At 34.8% G+C, this 21,199-nt stretch overlaps 1 protein-coding gene across 2 annotated transcripts in view; it reads right to left on the reverse strand.

The window, feature by feature from the left end:
• NAV3 (neuron navigator 3) overlaps window positions 1-21,199 on the reverse strand; it is a 499,276-nt gene that overhangs the window by 87,433 nt on the left and 390,644 nt on the right. For both annotated transcript variants that reach the window (XM_069094807.1, XM_069094808.1), the window contains exons 17-20: window positions 15,910-15,951; window positions 14,235-14,395; window positions 8,201-8,389; window positions 3,398-3,450 (exon numbers count right to left, since the gene is read on the reverse strand). In XM_069094807.1, the coding sequence (XP_068950908.1) occupies window positions 3,398-3,450; window positions 8,201-8,389; window positions 14,235-14,395; window positions 15,910-15,951 (445 nt within the window). The remainder of the gene's footprint in view (window positions 1-3,397; window positions 3,451-8,200; window positions 8,390-14,234; window positions 14,396-15,909; window positions 15,952-21,199) is intronic.

The following is a 21,199-nucleotide window of genomic DNA, read 5'->3' on the forward strand; positions in this document are numbered from 1 at the left end:
AAAAAATAAACAAAATATTGCCTAGTCATCTCCTCATGACCCCATCTGGGGTTTTCTTGACCAAAAAAACAAAACCACACCCTTTAGTGGTTTGTTATTTCCCTCCCCAGTTCATTTTACAGATGAGGAACCTAGACAAACTAAAACATTATCTTACTGTAGTGCAAGACCTTTCAGGGCCTAAGCTGACAGGGATTCCAATAATGTGCCACTGTCTACCTGCCTGTCTGTTACGTGCACAACAACCTAGCTAAGTTAAAAGCAATAACAACAACACATCCTACCACAAGATTGTGAATGTGATGAATTTTCCAGCCAGAATAATCCTTAAAGAACAATTTTAGAGAGGTTGCTATCTGCATAGGCAAAGTGAATACTAACAAAGATCCTTGATAAATGAAGAATCATACAGGGATAAATTTGCTGCCTATTATGTGCCAGGCACTAAGCTAAGTATTTTTTCAAATATCATCTCATTCAAAACTCACAACACCACCATGTGATAGGTGATATTATTATCCTGATTTCTACAGTTGAGGAAACGAGGTAAACAGAGGGTAAGTCATTTGCTCAGGGTCATAAAGCTAGTGTCTGAAACTGGATTTAAACTCAGATCTTCCTCTCTCCAGGCTAAGTGCTTTAGCCACTGCACCACCTGGCTAGCTGCCTTTACATCTATAGGATCATAGATTTAGTACTGGAAGAAAATTTAGAGATCATATAGCCCCAACTAATTTTACACAAGAAGGAACGGAGTTCTAGAGAGATTAAGTTACTTTTTCAAGGTAGAAATGATGAGTCCTGGATTTGGACTCAACACCCATGATTTTAAACTCAATCTCCTTTCTGCCACACCAATGAAGGAAATAAACTCAGTACCAGCATTTAATTAGGGGAGACCTAGATTTATGGCATGACTGGGTACCATGGACAAGTTACTGAGTTCCTCAGTATCCTAGGTAATTCTCTGTGATAATAAGTTACAGATGAGTGGCTGATCTATATTATTAGAGGTCATTTTCACCGTGGGAATTACCTATATAGTTGAAATTATGCATCTGAACCTAACCTAGCTTGCCCTTACCCCGAAAAGAAAAGAATTAAAACAATACAGAAAAGATAACCATTACTTAGCTATTGCTAAAACTTATAGTAGGAAAAAAAAAAAGATAAATTTTGGCATCCATTTGCCAACAATTCTGATTCTCTAATCTATGGGGATTACTACTTTACTCAAATGCCTAAAAAAGAAAGTCTGAAAAAGGGAGGAAAATAATTTTGGTGTAGTACTTTATAAATGATTTGTTTTTGTTGTTGTTGTTGCTGCTGCTATTTTTAAAGCTTCATTTTTGTTTTTGTTTGTTTTTTTTTAACTCTGGAAGTCAAAGTACAGTAGCTGCTCACCAGCCCAATCTCAAAGCCCCTAAACCTGGAAGCTTTGACATGCTGATTGTTCCAACCTGGGCCAGTTGGCCCCTGGAGGCAACACAATGGTCCTCTGCTCCCAGGGGCTGTCCATATTGGCACCAGACTGATTATCTTGAGCCCAACTGAAGGTCAGAGCTAATGAACTCAAGTGACCTACTAGATTTAGCCTTCCCCAGTAGCAGGGATTACAGTCATGTGCCATCACCACACAGCATCCATTGGCATTTAAAGGCAACCAAGATAGATGAAACTGAGAAGATTGTCTTAATCTAGTGAGTTGCATGGGTTATCCCATTTAATATGAGAGCTGTGGGATTCTGGATAAGCTTTTCCTGTTCCTTTCAACATGCAGTGAGTGTCTCATTATGACTTGATAAATGCAGAAATCCTACATTGAAACAACTTGATCATTTGGAAAGGGAAAAAGACCTATCTCATATTTTGTACCTGAATGTCTAAGCTTGGGCAAATAATTTAATCTCTGTTTGCTTAAGTTTCATCATTGGTAAAAGGGGATGATAATAGCCCCTACCTCCCAGGGCTGTTGTGAGGATCAAATGAGATAATAATTATTAAGTGCTTAACACAGAGCCTGGCACATAGTAAATGCTAAAGCAACATCATCATCCATTATTAATTGCATACATATGTATCTATTATTAATAGATGCATATATAAATATTCCTATGTACAAATGCATATATTATTGTTTATATATGTGGATATAGGCATATGTGTATGTGTATACACACCCTTTGAATATTTTCAAAATCAATCAAACAAAATATATAACATTACAAAGAAAATTCAATTTTACTAAAATATTTGCATATATATAACCATTTCATTTATGAAGAGTTATATACAATATATAGCTATGTTTCAGTTATATAGTTATATTGCTATACATTTAACTGTTTTTAAAAATATATACTTTCCATATAATAAAATCAATGTAGTTAATACAATAAAGATTTAATATAAATTTATATAAGATACATTTCAATATAATATGTTTATATATACACATATAGAACCATTTTTGCTTTCCAAATGTGTCAAAATATATAACATTAAAAAGAAAGTCAATTATATTAAAACAGTTACATATATGCATATACGTACATATATACACAGCTATATTTCAATTATGGAGAGTTATACATATATATGACTATATTTTAGTTATGTGTTATATTGTATAGTTATGCTACATCTATAACCGTATTTTAATATAACTATTTTTTTATATAATATAGGGGTCCCCCCCCAAAAAAAATTAAGACCCACTATACTCCACCAGTTTACAAGATACAATAACACTTTATCTAAAGGACAGGTGAAACAAATTCCTTGGTGGGAGAGGGAGAAAGGAACTAAATAAAATAATGTACATTAAGGTTAGAAGATTTCCTTTTAAATCAATACTTTTCTGATAGGAAATATAATTTTAAATCTAAAACGATTTCCAAAAATCCATTCTAAATAAACAGATTTGAAAACAAACAAAACTATCACTCCTCCATGTCTATAACCTTTCAGAATAATTTCCTCCAATAAGAGAATTCAAATAACATGACAGAAACATACTAGAACATCAATGATCATTTCTGGTACTTAAGGGCCATGGAGCAGAAGTAGGATAAAAGTAGCTTCGGGGAGGTAAAGGTATATAGCACAAACCATCATCCTGGTGTCTCAGAAATCATGTAGCAAACTATTTATTTTAATACACTTCAGTTTTAAATGTACACATTGACTAAAATGCGTCTTCCCCACCTCAAATCAAGTGAAAGAACCTAATTTCAGTAGCTGTTAATAGAACCTGCTGGAGAAGGGCGAAGTGTTAGTTATATTTCATTTATTTCAACATCAGCCTACTGTTAATTTAACTGTAAACAAAACTTCATGAAATTCATGCTATTTTTGTCATCTCCATTGGGATTTTGTAGTGCTAATTAATACTCACTGTAGAGTAGAGAGAAGATGTGCTTGAAACCAGTGATAAAGAAGACCCATGGACTGGGGAGAGAGAAAAAAAGTAAAACAGAAAAGATCAGTTAGAAAATATAACCTTGATGCAATGGGCAAACTCCCCCAGGGAATGGGAAGTGGGTATGATAATCAACAGACATTAAACCCAGATAGCTTTAGAAAAACTTGACTTCCTATTATCTCATAATTATTCCATCTGCATTTTCTTCCAACCCAAATGTTCAAAGTCATCACAAAGGTACTATGCTCAAACCCAACAAAATGTAAAAAGCACAGAGCATTTTTGTTATAAAACAACCCAGTAATCACACACATTATCCCATATGGAAAGTACCTCTCAAAGTGTGATTTATACTGAGAGAAACTACAATGAAACCTCACTGATTAAATATTCACAAGATTACATGAAACCAAATAAGCAAATAGAAGGCTTCAAGACTCATTTCCTTTCTTCCTTACTCAAGCTCTCCCCTTCAGACCACCCACTAAGGGCACTAAATTGCCTCTGATTAAGATTTAAGCATTAATGTTTTCTCCCTGTGTTTTTCTTCCAATAGCTTTATTGAAATGGGCACTGATAATTTATTCTGCTTGGTACCTAATCATTACATATGAACAGGCAATCATACTCATTTCGATGTAGAAGCATTTCTATGAATTCCAAATTGGAGATACATTGAAAATAAATAGTAGATGGAATCATTGTTTTTCTTTTTCATGTAGTATTTATCTCTGCTGATTATTTCTATTAATGATAATACTGTAGTACAAATAATTCATTTTATGTTTTTGTATTTAAAGCCAGAACCAGTAGCCCAGGTAAGACTGTGTTCAACAGTTACAGAAAAATTCTGCCTGCTTTGTATTATAGACATCATTAACTGGCTTCATAAAAGATGGCAATAACTTTCAGTTATATAGGCCTTTCTGGTTAGTTGGTACCTTCACGCATAATTTTTCATTTGAGACAGGGAGTACATGTGGCATCATTTCCATTATAAAGATGAAGAAATTGAGGCTTGTAACTTGCCCAAATTAATCTAGAACCCAATAAATTATAGAGCTAGGACAAAAACCCCTGTGTGGCTCAGTTTTCTTAACTATAAAATCAGTAGGCTGGACTAAAAGATCTTCAAGGGCCCTTCCTTCTCTAACATGGTGATTGATCTTCATAAGCTGTCTTTGATAACTGACTCTGAGTACTCCTCACCAAATAATGCTGCTTCTCAAAATCCTCGCTATCAAGTAAGAGTGACAGCTATTGTAGCAGAAGAATTAGAGTTCAGGGGACTCAAGCGCTAGTCCCAGTCACATGGCCAACTAACTGTGGGAACTTGTGGAAACTGCTTAAACACTATATGCCTCAATATCCTTATTTGTTATACAGTTGGCTGGACATGGTCATGTCTAAATTCCTTCCAGTTTTAAAATTTGGTCATTCTAAGTTTCAAATGTAAGAAGGGGATATTCTTGTACAATGTAATCCAAATGCATAAACACTGAAAGTTTATCGTATATAAAAGGGATTTACTTATTCCCTTTCCTTATTCCATAATGTTTTTTGTTGTTCAGTCACATCCAATTCTTTGGGACGCCATGGACCATATTATTCATGGGTTTTCTTGGCAAAGATACTAGAATGGTTTGCCATTCCCTTCTCCAGTGGAGTAAGGTAAACAGAGATTAAATGGCTTGCCCTGGGTCACACACATGAGGCTGGGTTTGAACTCAGGTCTTCCTGACCTTAGGCCCTGCACTTTGACATCTAGCTGTCTCCTAGATGCCAGATTGTTGAACTCTTCCAATATGGGAAGGCACACTCTCCAAGTTGTTGTTGTTAATTACTTGGATGTGAGTGAGTCCTCTCAAGAAGCTAGAGTTATTTGTTCTAGAATATGGAGTAGTACCCAGCAAATTAATTACTTTTGCAATATCATATAAATTTGTATTTATAATCATAAAGAGCAACAGAATCATTCTGGAACTTGCCTCTAGATTGATTTCTGAATAAGGGCTTCTCTATACAAGAGCAATCAAGAGAGGTGGATAAGTATTGCTTACAGAGAGCACAGAGTCAGACTGTACAGTTCATTAATTAAAAGCAAAAAAAAAATCCAATTACAACAGTTTCTGTTAGGTTCATCCAACCAGGGAAGAAGATTGTTAATTTGATTATATTGTAAATTCTGTATGGACCTGAAATAAATAATACAATTTCTAAATTTAACAAATAAAATCAGGGAATATCATAGGTACCAGGAGCATACAGCTGATTTATCTTTATATTTATTTAAATTTCAACTGAAATGGGTCTTTTCCCCACCCTTAAGCCTTTGGAGCATGAAGAGATGTTGTCTGCCTTCATGAGGCAACTAGATGGATCTCTATGGTCCTCATTACAGTTCACATTCCAAGGCATGGTTGAGATGACTCTGGACTCTTATAAGCCAGAAGATAATCAACTATCATAGGGATTTGTAATCTTTATAAATGGGTTGCATGATTGGTTGAAGAACTGGGAATATCTGGCTTCAAAGGAAAAAAAAAACCCTATTTGAGAAATGATCGATATTTTCAATTTTGTCTTCAGACAATTTGCCCAAGAAGAGAGGATAGGAGCAACAGATGGAAGGGAAAGAGAGGAATATTTGGGCTTCATATAAGGAGAAGTTACCTAATTATTGGAGCTATGCAACAATAAAATGGCCTGTCCAGAGAGTGTTCCCTAACTGGATGATCAATCCATGGTTAATTTTTAAGAATGCCAAAGAAGGGATTCTTTTTTTGGGAATGAATTGGATTAGATATGAGGTCCTTTCTCTTGTGGAGATTCTGTGAATACACAAATGGATCATCAAGGGACAGCTTCAATATGTTTGGTGATGCTACCCCGGGATGGTCACATGATTGGGTAGGAATCTTCATTTGGAATTTTCTGGGCAAAGTTACTGACTGGTTTACCATTTTTTTCTCCATTTCGTTTTACAGATGAGGAAACTGAGGCAAACAGGGTTAAGTGACTCAGATAGCTAGTAAGTGTCCAAGACAAGTTTTGAACTCAGGAAGATTAGTTTTCCTGACTTCAGGCCTGGCACTCTGTACACTGTGGCGCCATCTAGCTGCCCAGTTCTATATTTTCAAAGACCACAGGCCAAGTCTATTTCAAAAAAGGTTGATGCTCTGTGTCAGGGGAGGGAATACTCAAACTAGAAAATTACCAGACCCTTCAAAATTTATTCAAGTTAATTTCCATTTCCACACTGTATATTTTCCAAGTTTTTCCTACTCGTCTTTAAAAGGCTAATGCTATGGCTTTATTAGTCTTTAAAACAAACAAAAAAAAGCATCTACAAAAATGTTCAATTTTATCTATAAAACATATCCCAAGTTATTATCAGTGAATTCTATATTCAGTATGATGAAATTTACAAAAATATAAACTTAACCTTGATTTAAGCTTTGACATTTTCTTAAACTGGGCCATTATAATTTACCTAGAATTTACAAACATAAAGCCACTTAGGCCTATTTGGGTAGAGCCAAATGTATTGTTTTTTTGTCCAAAGACCATTACAGAATTTACCATGCAAAGAGAAAATATAATGTGATCTTTTGAAACAAATTTTAAAAGGTCAAAAGAGAATTAGTGGATTTCTGAGTTTAAAAATGGATAACATCTCAGAGTTTATTTCTTAGTAGGATTTTGTATCAGAACTCAAAAATATCAGTGTGCCATTTTTAGCTGCAGTATTTAACATTAACTTGACCTGATTTTTGAGACTGTAAAGGGGCCTACCATTACAAAAACTTTCAATGGATAGAGGTTTACATTGGCTAGTGAAGGATAGCAAATACCTTTCCTTTTCTAGTACAATTCCCCAAGAAACCCTAATTGAAATTGCCCCCAAATTTAAAAATATTCTTTGCTGGTTCTCTCTCTCTTTGTCTCTGTCTTTCTCTTTGTGTCTCTTTGTATACATACATATAATATGTGTGCATATATGCATGTGTATGAATGTCTATATCAGGCTAGTGCGCTGAATTTGGAGTTTGAAAGATCTTAATTCAAATTCTGCTTCTGACATTAGCTTTGTGACCTTGGGCAAGTCACTTTACTTCTCAGACTCAGTTTCTTTATCTATAACATGAGGATAACTCCTCCCTGAATCCCAGGGTTCTTGTGAGGATTGAGATAACATGTTAAGTGCTTTGGAAAGCTTAAAGTGCTATATAAACACTAGCTATTATGTATGTATTGTATACTTATTTATACATAGCACTAGAGGAAATTAGGAGCTGGCCCCATATTTTAATTAATATAGAAAATTCCCATTGGGTTGCCCCCATCCTTTCATCCTCTAGCAATAAACACTGGTACTTTCTTTGTCACTTAAAATCTTGAGGAATTTAAAAGTTAAATTTGTCAAGGGTGACACTGTCACAGTACATGCCCCACAACAGGCACATAATAAAACTTCATTGATTGATTTTTCAGAACATAGGTTTTCCTTTCTCTGATCTTTCTATTAGATAACATTGGTTCTTCACATGGGACAATATAAATGATATCCAAATTTCCTTTCTTTCAGGGATCCATAAATATCAACACTCATTTAAGCATTCATTAGGTCTATATTTCTTCAATATCTGTTGGTACAAGGTCCATGGGGGGTTTTGGGATCCTCATGAGATAAACATTACCATTATCCCCATTTTGGAAGGGAAGGATGAAAATTTAGATAATTTTTTCCCCTTTATTCCCACCCTCCATGCTTACCTTCTTCTATGCTGTCTCTGAATGAGCCTGAATGACTAATGGCCCGGGGTCTTTCTTCTAAAGACGTGGCACTACCACATAGCTGCGAGTCATCATACAGATCAAAGGAAGAATCTTGAGCAGGGATACTGTTGGAGCGCATCATGCTGGGGCCAGGAAGATTAAACTGGGATAGATTGGTGGGACTCACTGCAAAACAAAGTACACGCTCAATTCTTCATTTCCTTATACATTCAAAGGCAGACATTTTCCTTAGAACTAGAGATTTTCAACAGATTACATAAACAAGGACACCCATCCGTGTAAGTATTTACTCTGAAATATTCTACAGTAATTGTGTTATATAGCTATAGATAGGGATAGGGCTTTGGTATTTGATCTCATTGTGCTGAGAATTCCAGAGTGAGGAAACTCCCTCTAAAAAGGTACCTTTTTCTGCAGCCTAATATAATCTTAGAGACCTGAGACGAGCACTGAGAAGATAAGTGACTTGCCCAGGGTCACACAGTCACTGTGATATGGGTAGGACTTGAGAGAAGCCAGGGTTCCTGGCTCAGAGGCCAGTTTTCTAAATACTACTACTTCACTCAGTCTTTCTAGTCACAAATCATATGGGAATTATTTGAAAGCCTCAGTTTTTCTCAAAGCTAGAAAAAAGCATAGCTTTATAAAAAGCAATCTATCCATTTCTAAATTGATATTAAACAAACCAACACACAACAAAGAATGTCATCATCTCCAGTGGTCTTAATACATATCTAATTACACATAAGAAATTAATAAAAAAAAAAGATGTCTGTTCCCAAATCTTTACCAACTGGTCTGTGGTAATACATTTATCTAAAACACAGATGGAAAGTGGGAGGAGATATTAAAATGAAATTTCCAAAGGATAATATTAGAGGTGGACAAGCCAAGATTTAAGATCTGTATTGGGCCGGCATTTTCAGTAAACAAATGCTTGAGTCAGGCTTCTGTCACCATTATTTCTTACCCCAGCTGGCCTATAACAGGGATCAAGTTAAACAAATTTCTTTTTGTTTTGTTTTTTTAATGAAAGTGAATTCAATAGTAAGCAGCTATTCAATCTAGCTAAAATTAAGCAGCTCAGACAAGCCCTAGACAGCTACAATATTTTTTTCATTTCTACTTTCAACATATATTCTCCTACATTGTCAAGAAAAATGTCCAGTTTGCAAGTTGTAGTAAAAAAACAAAAAGTGTGTTTTCAAACTAGTTGTTTGGAACTGTTTTGTTTCCACAAAACTCAAAGCAGTGAATGGCAAGTACCCAATCCAGGTCACAAATGCCTGTTCTCTCTACAATGTAGTTAAAATGCTGTATATTTGCAATGAAAAATGGTTGAAAAATAAGATTTACCATTCTAGCCATTCCACAAAACTGAAAGAAAAATCCAGTAAACTTTGAAAATAGTCTATTTCGTTTTTTTCTGTTTTGCTTTGTTTTGTTTTTAAACTGGAATGCTGGTGCATGAGGAAAGCTAGGCTTACATAGGATAAGGAGATGGGTTGATGGAAACTTGGGGGGTTGCTGATGGAAATTTCTGGTTACTTCATAGATTCACAGTCTTAGAGCTGGCTTGAACCTTAGAAACCACCCAGTAAAATATTTCCTGGAAGTCAAAGATATTAATGATTTCTCTCAAGATAACGGGTAATAAGTATGATTCAAACCCAGGACCTCTGACTTCAGGCAGTAACTCTTTTCATAGCAGGCCAGAATCTACAAGACCATCAGAAGTTAAGGGAATCTGTATTTCTTTACACCAAATTCTGTTTCCTTGGCTTACTGTCAGGTACACAGGAACTTTTCAATAAATGCTTATTTATCTGCTTTATTCCTTTTTTTCTTTCCATCTTTCCTTCCTTCCTTCTAACTTATGATTTTCTTTTTCCTTCATAGGGATAGAATAACAAGCAATACTACTCTCATTCATATTAGATATAATAGGAGTGTTTGCTTTGGGGGAAGGTTCAGAAATTATAGGAACAGGAAAAGAAAAATTGTCTTTGGCTGATTAGAAAGGAGATGACTTGTGGGATAGTGGATAGAGAGTTAGCTCCATATTTAAGAAGGTTCAATGCCAGCCTCTGACACATACTGGGTTAGTGATCCTGGACAAGATACCCAATTTCTTAGTGTCCCAGGCAATATTTTATCCAGGGTTACTGACCTTTGTGTTGTGATATAAATATCATGGGCAGTTTGGTAAAACCTAAGGAGTCATTCTCAGAATAATACTTTAAATGCACAAAATAAAATATATAAAACTACAAAGGAAATTAATTCTATTGAAAACCAATTATCAAGTTACCCCTGGTAAGATTATAAATTTCAGGGTAGGTGCAGATGGTATTATTAGAGAGAACTTCTGCACTCGGATTTTAAATAACTCATTGAAATTGCAAATCTAGCTTGTGGTTAGGAGAGAAAGAAGAAATACAATGCATTCAAGATGTGTGTATACCGATAATAAAGCAGAAAAGGAAAGTAATCAGCAGAATTTTTAAGATTTCATTAAAGATGACACTTCCCTAGATTAGCCACCAGGGGGAGATGTCAACCTAGAACCACATGCTTAATACCCAGAAGGATGTATGTGGGTATGGGGGTGTGGGATTGATGGTTGAGGGGAAGACATGCAGTTTGCAGCTTGTTATTATTATTTTTCAACAAACAAGATTTTCACAAACTGTATGGTCATATGTCTGGAAGTGGAGGACCTTGCATTTGAACAATAAATTCTAGGTCTAAATTAGAGGAAAAAAAAAATTCCCCCTAAAAAGGCCTAAAGGAAGGCATTTGCTAATAAATTTACAAATGGTATCTGTTAGCAGATGATATTATTGCTAAGGGTGAAATATTCCATTGACTATTTAGCTAGGTCAAATCCCTATGAATTCAATTCCAGGGGAACTGCCTGGGAATGTACAGACATGCATTTAATATACCTAACAAATTAAATTAGTACCAGTTGGACTTCCCATTATTTGGATGACAGAATATTAGAATGAACTGCAGTAGGTTAAAAAGACCATGGTTCAAAGTGATCATCTTTTTGTTTTATTTTTTTTGGAGGGGGGAAGTTAGGGCAATTGGGGTTGTGATTTGCCCAAGGTCACATGACTAGTTTTGTGTTAAGTGTCTGAGGCCAAATTTGAACTCAGATCCTCATGACTCCAGGGCTGGAGCTCTATTCACTGTGCCACCTAGCTGTCCCAATTATCTTTTTTTTTTTTAAATTAAAATAAAGAAAAAGTTTCCATTTTACTCAAGAACTATCGAACTCAGGAGGATTTGGTCAAATTTTAGCTGGTATAGAAAACTGTTGTTACTTAGTCATGACCAAATATTTGAAGTTTTCTTGCCATTTCCTTCTCTAGTTCATTTTACATGAAGAAAGTGAGGCAAACAGGGTTAAGTGACCTGCTTAGGGAAAACTGAAGCTGACTATTTGCGATTGCACAAACGAGTTCAAGAAAAATGTGAACATCTTAATAGGCAAAGCACTGTGCCATATACTAAATGGTATTTGTTTTTTTGGGTTTTTTTTAAGCTCTTTAGGTAGCTAGGTACCTCACCAGATAGAGTACTCTGGCAGGAATCAGGAAGACCTCAGTTCAATTGTAACCTCAGAGACTTACCAGCTATGTGACCCTGGGCATGTCACTTAACCTTTATCTGCTTGAATACCCTCACCTGTAAAATGGGGCTAATAATAACACAGGATTGTTGTGAGGACCACATGAGATATTTACAAAGTGCTTTGCAAACCTTAAAGCATTATATAAATATTAGCTGGCATCATTATCAGTATCCTAGGACTATAATAAGTTTGGAAGCAAGGTGAGGCAGAGGCAAAGATTCTGATGATTGAACCAGGTACCTAGCTCTGAAATCTTAGAATTGCCTTGGCTAATCCCTTTTCCTCAGCTTAAAACTTGAGTTATTGATTCTGCTTCAACAATATCTCTGGCATCAATTCCCTTCACTCACATTTGGCTACCATCTTAATTCAGGTGCTCAACACTTTTTCCTTGATTACTGAAACAGTCCCTGAATTGACCTTTTTACCTCGTTACTGCTGTCTAGAATCATAAAGAGCTAAGAAACTGATTTTCCTAAAATGGAGATCTGACTATGTCCCTCTCCTGGTGAATGGCTTCTGTGGCCCAAATCTGTCACCTTTGAAATACAATTCAGACTCTGATTATAGAGAGTTAAAAGCTTGGATTCAACTTTACCTTTTGAGACTGATTCCATTCCCACCCTCTCTTGTGTCTGACACTCTGGAGAAGCTGGCCTACTTTTGTTCTTTTTCATAGACACTCCATCTACCACCACTGTACCTTTGCTTAGGCTGTACCCGATGACTGAAATACTCCCTCTTTTCACTTTCTTATTTTTTTTATTTAAAGTTTAGTTATTTTTAGTTTTCAACATTCATTTCCACAAGATTGTGACTTACAAATTTTCTCCCCCTCTCCACGACTCTCTACCCCAACAGAGCAATCATACGGAATACTCCTTCCCCCAATCTGCCTTCTCTTATATTCCCCCCATTCCCCCCTTACATTTTTGTAGGGCAAGATGGATTTCTATACCCTACTAAATATCTTATTTCCTGGTTGCATGCAAAAACAATTATTTTTTAACATTTGTTTTTAAAACTTTGAGTTCCAGATTCTCTCCCTTCTCCCCTCCTCACCCACCCCCACTGGGAAGATAAAGCAATTCAATATACATTATGCAATGTTATGCAAAACATTTCCATAGTAATTATATTGTGAAAGACTAACCATATTTCCCTCCATCTTATCCCACCCCTCCATTTATTCTATTTTCTCTTTTGACCCTATACCTTTTCAAAAGTGTTTACTTCTGACTACCCTCTCCCCACATCTGTCCTCCCTTCTATCATCCTCCCTCTTATCCCCTTCACCCCTACTTCCCTGTAGGATAAGATACCCAATTGAGTGTGAATATTATTCCCTCCTTAAGCCAAATCCAATGCCTTTCCTCACTTTTACCTCTTGGGAATCTCTAGATCACTTTTAAAAAAATGTCCAACTGTAAGTTCTCAGTGTATCTTCAATTATTTTGATTTTACTTTTCGTATAGTTTGCATTTTTATATGTATGTGTAATCCTCTCCCCTAAGCAGAGTGGAAGCTCTTTGGGAGAAGACATAATTTTGTTCTTGTATCCGTGATACCTGACATATTGAGCAAAATGGAGAACAAACTAGATCCTTAATAAGTCCATTTTTCTCATCAAAATGAGTACTTTGGCGATTGATATTAGAGGCTTGTCTACCTCCCTGGCCAACTGGAATGCAAACTCCCCAAAAAAGAGATTTTGATTTTTTGTTTTTTAACTAATGAAAGTCTAACCAGATGGATCTTTAAATGCTGCTGTAGGCAAGAAATTGCTAAGAGACTCCCAACAGTGCTGAATGTGTTGGGAACCATAAACCACTGCAGAAGTACAATCTTTCAGAGAATCAGCTATTGAGCAGTAACTAAAAAATAAAATAAATGATAAATCATGAGGGGCTTTATAATAGATACAACTACTAAAATGGTACAATAGCTATAAAAGGATGGCTGATTTGGTTAATTTTTGTCCTGCCACATTATTTCTTAATGAATGCTTCCTCTATATTATACAACTTTTAAGGAAGTATTTTTGTTTGTTTATTTCTGTTGGTGTTTGAGGTTTTTTTTTTGTTTTGTATTTCATTTTAGCAAATTCCTAAAGTACTAGTTAGATGGTAATTTGTGTGTGTAGTCCTGAAATAACTTTTTTATTGTCCAAAACATCGATAAAGAAATGACCTTTATTTTTAGCCAAAACAATTTTGATAAAATGTTTTAGAGAGAGTTTCTTAATAGGTAGCTTTCTACACAATTGAAGAAGTTATTACAGCTTTTCAGGTGTTTTCTAGGAAATCAATAATTTATTTTTGGTAAATAAAAGTAGCAAAAACATATATAGATATTTCCAGATTTTACCTAAGTTGGAAAAGTGGTATTTTCCTGTTGCTGATGATGACATAGCAGAAGGGGAAACAAGAGGTGATTGGTTACCAGTGTCCTGCAGGCCTCCAGTTGAATGAGATCTTAGCCATTCTTTACCTTCTTCTTGACTGGTCTGCCTGGATGATGGGGTGTATCTGCAAAACAACACAGCTGGGACACTTAAACACCCCCACAAGAACAAGGCAGTACCAAAAGCTGGAAAACAAACAAGAGTACTTGGCTATTCAGACTGAACAAAATTCCTGAACAGATTGAATCTAATTTTAATTGCTCAGTTCTTACAGATGATTTAACACCATCTGTTGGAATCTCACAGGGAAAGGGGAGAATTCTTGAGAAGAAAATTATGCTTCTGTGAGATGTGGAGTCAAAAAATCACAAGCAATGAGCAAGACAGCCAAGTTAATTGGGAAGGACACAAAGGCACGGGGGTGAGATGGAGAATGGGGTGAACAAAGATTTGAAATGGTGGACAAATGGCAGGCCAGAGGCCAAGAAAGGTGAGTGACTTCTTAAAGGATGAAACCCATGATCTAGGGTTAGAGAAGAAGACAGACCGAGAAAAAAGGATGGAAGGAGAAGAGGAATTTCATTAGAGAACAATAATTATTGTGATCAAAATTGGTATTTGCCTCTCCAAAGGCAATTAGGCATCTTGTCTGAAACTGAATGGAGAGGAAATTCATTTACTTAATCACAGCATACATTTTCTAGAAAGAAGTTTTTAAAAAATCAAATAATTTGCCAATGATTTTCTACTGATTACCAATAGAAGATATTTAACTGAGAGAAAAAGACTAACTGGGAAGACACAAAGCATGCCAGATTTCAAAGCTATCATGATGTAAGTGAACTCAGCACTACTGAGAAGTAAAGTCATCTTCTTCCAGGACCCTCATTATTTGAATCTCTTAACCTAAACCTTCACAGCACCACTGTACAATAATATGTAACCCTTTCTTTTCCTCTAGTAGAAAGAGGGAATATTGTGATACTTTTGTACACTAAGGTAATAATAATTCCAATGGAATTCACCCTGAACATAATACCCTCCCTCAATCCATTCATCTTCCTCCAATAGTGAATGAGTATCAGAGGATGACTTGAGATATTGGGGGGAAGAGATTAAAAAAAAAATATCTTGATTAAATGTCTGAATTTGCTCTCTAATAATGTGAATATGGTTTCCCTGATTTGAAGTAATTCAACAGCTAGCCCCATCTGTAGGCTCTAAGAGCCCTTGTGTTTCATACATCTGCTTCAATGATGGGATACAGCAGAATAGAAGTGTTTCCATTTCCAACCTTGCTATTTGCATTTGCTTTGACAGCATAAATACCATCCCAAAACTATGTTGAGGACAAGTCCTTAGCAAAGAGCCTTTACTTTCAGTGTTCCTATTGAACTTAACTTGCTTTGGGTTCTGGTCACCACTTATTGGGGCACTCTATACAAGTAACTTCTCAGAAAAAAAAAAAAAATACTTTCACTCTGATAAAAACCAAAGAAAATTAAGAGGGCTAAGAGTTATCTCTATTTTAAATGCTAGATGCTAGGTTGTAAAGGAACAAGAGGAGAAAGAGAAAGACAGCAAACAAAGTTCACAGAACAACAGAGAAGCAGCAGTTGTGCTAAGAGAAATATATACCTTAGTCCCTTTTTGGGCAGCGTATTTCTGTCAAGCTGCATGCTGTTAAAACAAAGAAACCCCCTAAGGACATACTATAAACAAAACTTTTCCAAATTACAAATTCTACAAAAATTGTTCTCTGTGTGAACCTATACAAAATAATTTACTATAACAGAACTCAAATGCTTAACTCATTAAAGAAGTCTCCGCCAAGGGTTACCAGATGTCCATTTCTGACTCAGATGTGAGTTCCTTTTCAGAGCCAACCCCATTCAAATAATTATTTTGCCTGGCAGTCCCTAAACATACCTGCTTGATTATACAATCATAGATTTTAAAATGGAAGGGATGCCAGAGGTCATCTAGTACAAAACATTCTTTTTTTCTTTTTAACAGATAAGAAAACACTGCTGGAGAGGATAAGGGACTTGTCCAATTAGCAGAGGAAGATTTTGAACCCAGGTTCTCTGGACTCTAAATTTAGTTTTTTTCTCCATTGCATGAAAGCATGGATTCACCTTGTATATTACCAAAGGCTGAATCTGATACTGTCAGGGTTTCACTTGTTCCATCACTCTTTTATTGTAAGAAATATGACTGTGTGGTGCTCTGTCGATTTCCCATTAGTTGGCTTCTCAGGTAGAAACGAAACATACTGACTCTGTTTAAATTAGAGCAGGACACTTTGATGAACAGATTACATCATTGCAAATGACCACATAAAATTTTTTTTCATATATGGGCAAATCCCATATAAGCAAATCCCATGCTGGGTCCAGGTGGGTCCAAATTAAAATCCAAAATAAGGAGGGAAGTAACAAGTATGTCTTCCTTCTCCTCATTAAGTAATCTTTGTCTAAAAATAAATGTTTCTTTCTATGCCTGACTAGACATCTTAATGAGTTAAACATTATAAACCTTACTTTAGGGATTACAAATTATAATTACAAAAAATAATGATTTATCAAAATGGAATGTCTTTCAGTCCCTACTTTTCGAGACCAGTAGGGTACCCATCCTTTGTTATATATAAAGTAATCTAGAGATAAATGACAACTAGCTTTTCCTTCTAAATTGGGCAGAAGGGTACCATGACTTTTCACTGTCAAGTGTGATATCTTGGCTTTAATTATAAGAGTAATTGGGAAGAAAGGCTGTATTGAACATTTAACATTATATCTTTCTTCTAGAAGCAAGTTTGTTAAATGGAAAGCAAAAATTGTAAGAAAACAGAATATGCATGATGAGAATGAGATAATATGAATGTCACATTAAGTCATCTTAACAGCCAAATTAACTGAATTTCAAGTTAAAAATATTTTCTTCTAATGGAATTCAATAACTCAATACTTCAATATGGTGGATATCATTGTGCAACAAAGAATTTCAAAAAAATAACATGGCATGAGCGGTTCATAAATGTGGTGAATTTAGAGCTGTAAGGGCACTTAGATATCATTTTGTTTATATTATATCAATGAGGAAATAAGGACTCAGCAAGTACTACTCACTACATGTATAAGTAGTAAAGGAAAGGTTCTCTCAAGTTGAGAACTCAAGTTCTTTGATGTGAAATCCAGTATTCTTTTTATTCAGTCATAACTGCTTACCAGAATTATGAATGAAATTAATTGAATCAAAAGTAAGTTTTTTTATTTCAGTAGATGTTTAAAAAAGTTAATTTCATAGAAATTATAGTTATGTTGAAACATCTAAATCTGACTTAAATTTAATTAAGGAATTTCTTGGTTTTAGATGTTATTTTAGAGTTTCCCTTTATAATCTGTACAATCAGAGTTATCAAAGTTCAATAACATGAAAGGAACTAACAAGTAATGATTTTTTTTTGTTTATGTTATTTATTGAAGCTACAGTAGTAACATGGAAATTAATAGAAAGAAAAAATAGTAAAATTGATTGAATAAATCAATCCAATCTGTATTCTTTCCCAAACCAACATGGCCTTTGAATCAAAGATTCACTCTAGTTTACAAAAATAAAAGACATAGGATTTTCTCTTAATGTGTATGACAGTTGCCAAGCTCATGATCAAAGACTGAAAAGGAATTGTGAATTAGAGGTAGCTCATTATGTTTGAAAAAGAAATAAAATACCTCTAGACCTACTCTTAGGACAAAATCAGTTTACTCAATCAACATTTATTAATCTCTTACTACACACAAGCTCCTACAAAGGAATTGTCCCAAGTGTTTGGGATATAAAGATGAAAGGCAAAGATAATCAGGGAAATTATACTTCTTAACCTATCTAAAGCTATGGACTCAAGTGAACTACTCAATATGAAACTCTACTTGTGGTCATTAGACAATATCACATGTTCTAAATGTCACACAGTGAACTCTATAAAGTACTTATCACTTTCAAGTCATCAAAGGATTGCTGACTTGAATCAAGACTACATATTTTCCCTTTCATTCTTGGATCTTTTTGTCTCCTTACACTGCCGACTCAGGCAAAGATAAAAAGAGGAAAAAATGGAGACTACTCTCCAAAGAAAGAGAACAAAGCACTATGACACAATTATTGCCAATGTAGTAATCACTCACTGGTCTTACTGTGGCTAAAAGAATCATTATTTCTCAAATGTGTCTTTGTTTCTATTCAATGATATTCGCAAAATGAGGGAAATGAATTCTATTTACTCAGATTTGCTCACAGAGTAAAGTAAAACATGCCCATTCGGCATCAAAAACATTTTAAAGCTCTAATTAATATGTCCTTTAATTATCTGCCCAGATTAATCAATATTTATATTTTATAGTCATACAGATATTAATTATTAACTTTGCAGAGCTTAATACATTGATCAAACTAACTTATTAAAACCTGATGTATGGTTATGTGAATAATTAGATATGGGTTTATTGAAGTTTGCTTTATAAAATTTCATGCATGTCTATCTTAAAATTAGAATGCTCTCAAGTTCAAAAAATCAATTTATTTCAGCCACCAAAAGCCGACTCTATTTTTCCAGAGAAAGAGAAATCTATAGTTCTTGTCATATTTCTATAGCTGACATTTCATTATATTTGATATTTTATTATTTGTCGTCATATCAAAATTACAATATAAAATTCTTCAAATGTGGTTGGTATGTTTATTCAGATATCTTAACGACTGAAGACCAGGGCAATACATTTTACATGATTAATTAGATTTGCTTATCTTTATGACAAAGGTGAGGGTGAGGGGAGGACCCAAACATTTATAATAGGGAGTGATTTGGGTCAATAATTTGAGATTGGATAGATTGTTTATAATTTGTCCTACTGCTTGGTAATTGACTGGCCAGTTATTAATCTAATCTATCATAAACATAGAAACTGTCTCTTGGTTGTATACATTTCAACTACAGAATACTACCAAGCATATATTATAAAAGAAAGGAAACTCTTTTCAAGACTAATGATTTACCGCAAGTGGTAAAGAAAATGATGGATGAAGTCATCTATTCTTTCTACAAGTAGTCAAAAAAACAATTTTAAAAGTCACAGAAAGAAAGCATGATTTCTTACATTAGACTTCATCTGAAACTTTTCAATAGATCTTGGCTCTGTAGGTTGTTTGTTAACAATAACACTTTAAACACACGAGGAAATGGGGACAAACATTTGCAATCTAGTTGATGGCTTTCAGGTATTCATAAATTCTCCCTTTATCCACTTTCTGTTTGAAGCAAAAAAAAAAAAATGAAAACAAAAAACTCTGCATCTTTGTAACTGTCTTCTGATCTTATGATTTAGTGGTCATATCAAGTGATCACTTCACTAAATTTATCATGCTAAAAGATAGTATGCCATTCTTGCCAAATAATTCCATACTGAAGAGACTAAAAAGTGAAAGAGAATATGGTTAGGTCGAAAGATTTTTGAGGGGCAAGGGATCATTATTTTATTGTCTTTGAGGTGCATTTCAGAGAGTTGAGAAAAGATAGGCAAAGAATGGAAAAAGTTCAGAGTTAGTAAGAATCTCTGAAATTCTCTCCATGGTACTTCTTGGTAGGAATACAAGTTACTTGGCTTTTGAGATGCATGGATTTAGCCAAGTCAGAAAGACAAAAGCTGGTATTTTAGGAATAAGCATTTGTGGAATAGAAAATGCCTGCTTGGAGGAAGTAGGAAGTTTGAGGGCAGGAAACAGGAATGATGGGCAACCAGTAGATAGTCAATAAGAGAGACTTAAATATAAGTGCATTTTTTTTAATAAGAAATGGTGCTTGCCAGCAAGAGATAGGGGAGGCACCACTTGAGAATATGATGATTAACTCCTTGGGCAATACTAAGCAACATCAAAATTCATGTACATTTAATATCTGAAATGAAGTGCTTATACCATATCTCTATTAATATCTTCTGGTAAGCTATTTCAATCAGGAATATGAAATGTCTTGGGAAGACATGGACAAGTCACAAAGGACAGAAAAGTCTAGATAAACCCCATGTTGGTGGATGCATCCAAATTGATGAGATAGAGATCATCCATTTGAGTAATTAAGTATTTGAGAGAGTTTATTCCCACTGAATATTTTGCAAGGCTTACCTAAATATGTTTCTATTTTCACATTAAAAGTAACCCCAAATCAATCTTTAAATCTTTCTAAAAAGTCACTAAAACTGAGAGCATCAAGATTTTGTTGGTGTTAGGCTTTTAAAAAAAATACCAAAATTTCCTTTAAGAATTTGTGAATAGTAATTTGTTTTGAAGCCAAACTGGTTGGTTATGATCCAACCGTGATTCATTGGTTCCTTGCCCATATATATGAAAGCAAAGAAATTTGAACATACTGCCAAAAACATCATATTAGATACTATTTAAATGAACTGCTTAAGAACCTGAATAGAAGAACAAAGGGGACTTTTCCTCCCAGGGCCTTAAGCCCAAGCATTCAGATCATAATGGGACATTATGTATTATATGCATAAATATATAATCTAGTTTTTATTCAAGTTGCTTATGATATGATTGCTATGTATGTATATATGCATACATATATCATATCCATATGCGCATACATACACATATACATATATTTTTATACATACACCTATACCTATAACTATAAACATATAAAAAGCAATCACTGAATTTTCCCATACTTATTGGTTTAATTCATCTATAAATTTGGGCAGAGTATTCTATTTCTTTCTGTCCTTCCCTGAAAGATTCAATCTCATATGCTTCCACATGGCAAAATTCCTGTCAAATTATAAGAATTCCACCCATGGACAAAGCACATGTCATTGGTCCATTTACTCTCTGTTCTAATTCAGCATGAGTAAATGTTCCA

Source organism: Petaurus breviceps, unplaced genomic scaffold, assembly GCF_028583685.1.
Source record: "Petaurus breviceps papuanus isolate PSGF00001 unplaced genomic scaffold, PetGlider_PUasm1.0 221, whole genome shotgun sequence".
In the NCBI taxonomy this organism is placed as follows: domain Eukaryota; kingdom Metazoa; phylum Chordata; class Mammalia; order Diprotodontia; family Petauridae; genus Petaurus; species Petaurus breviceps.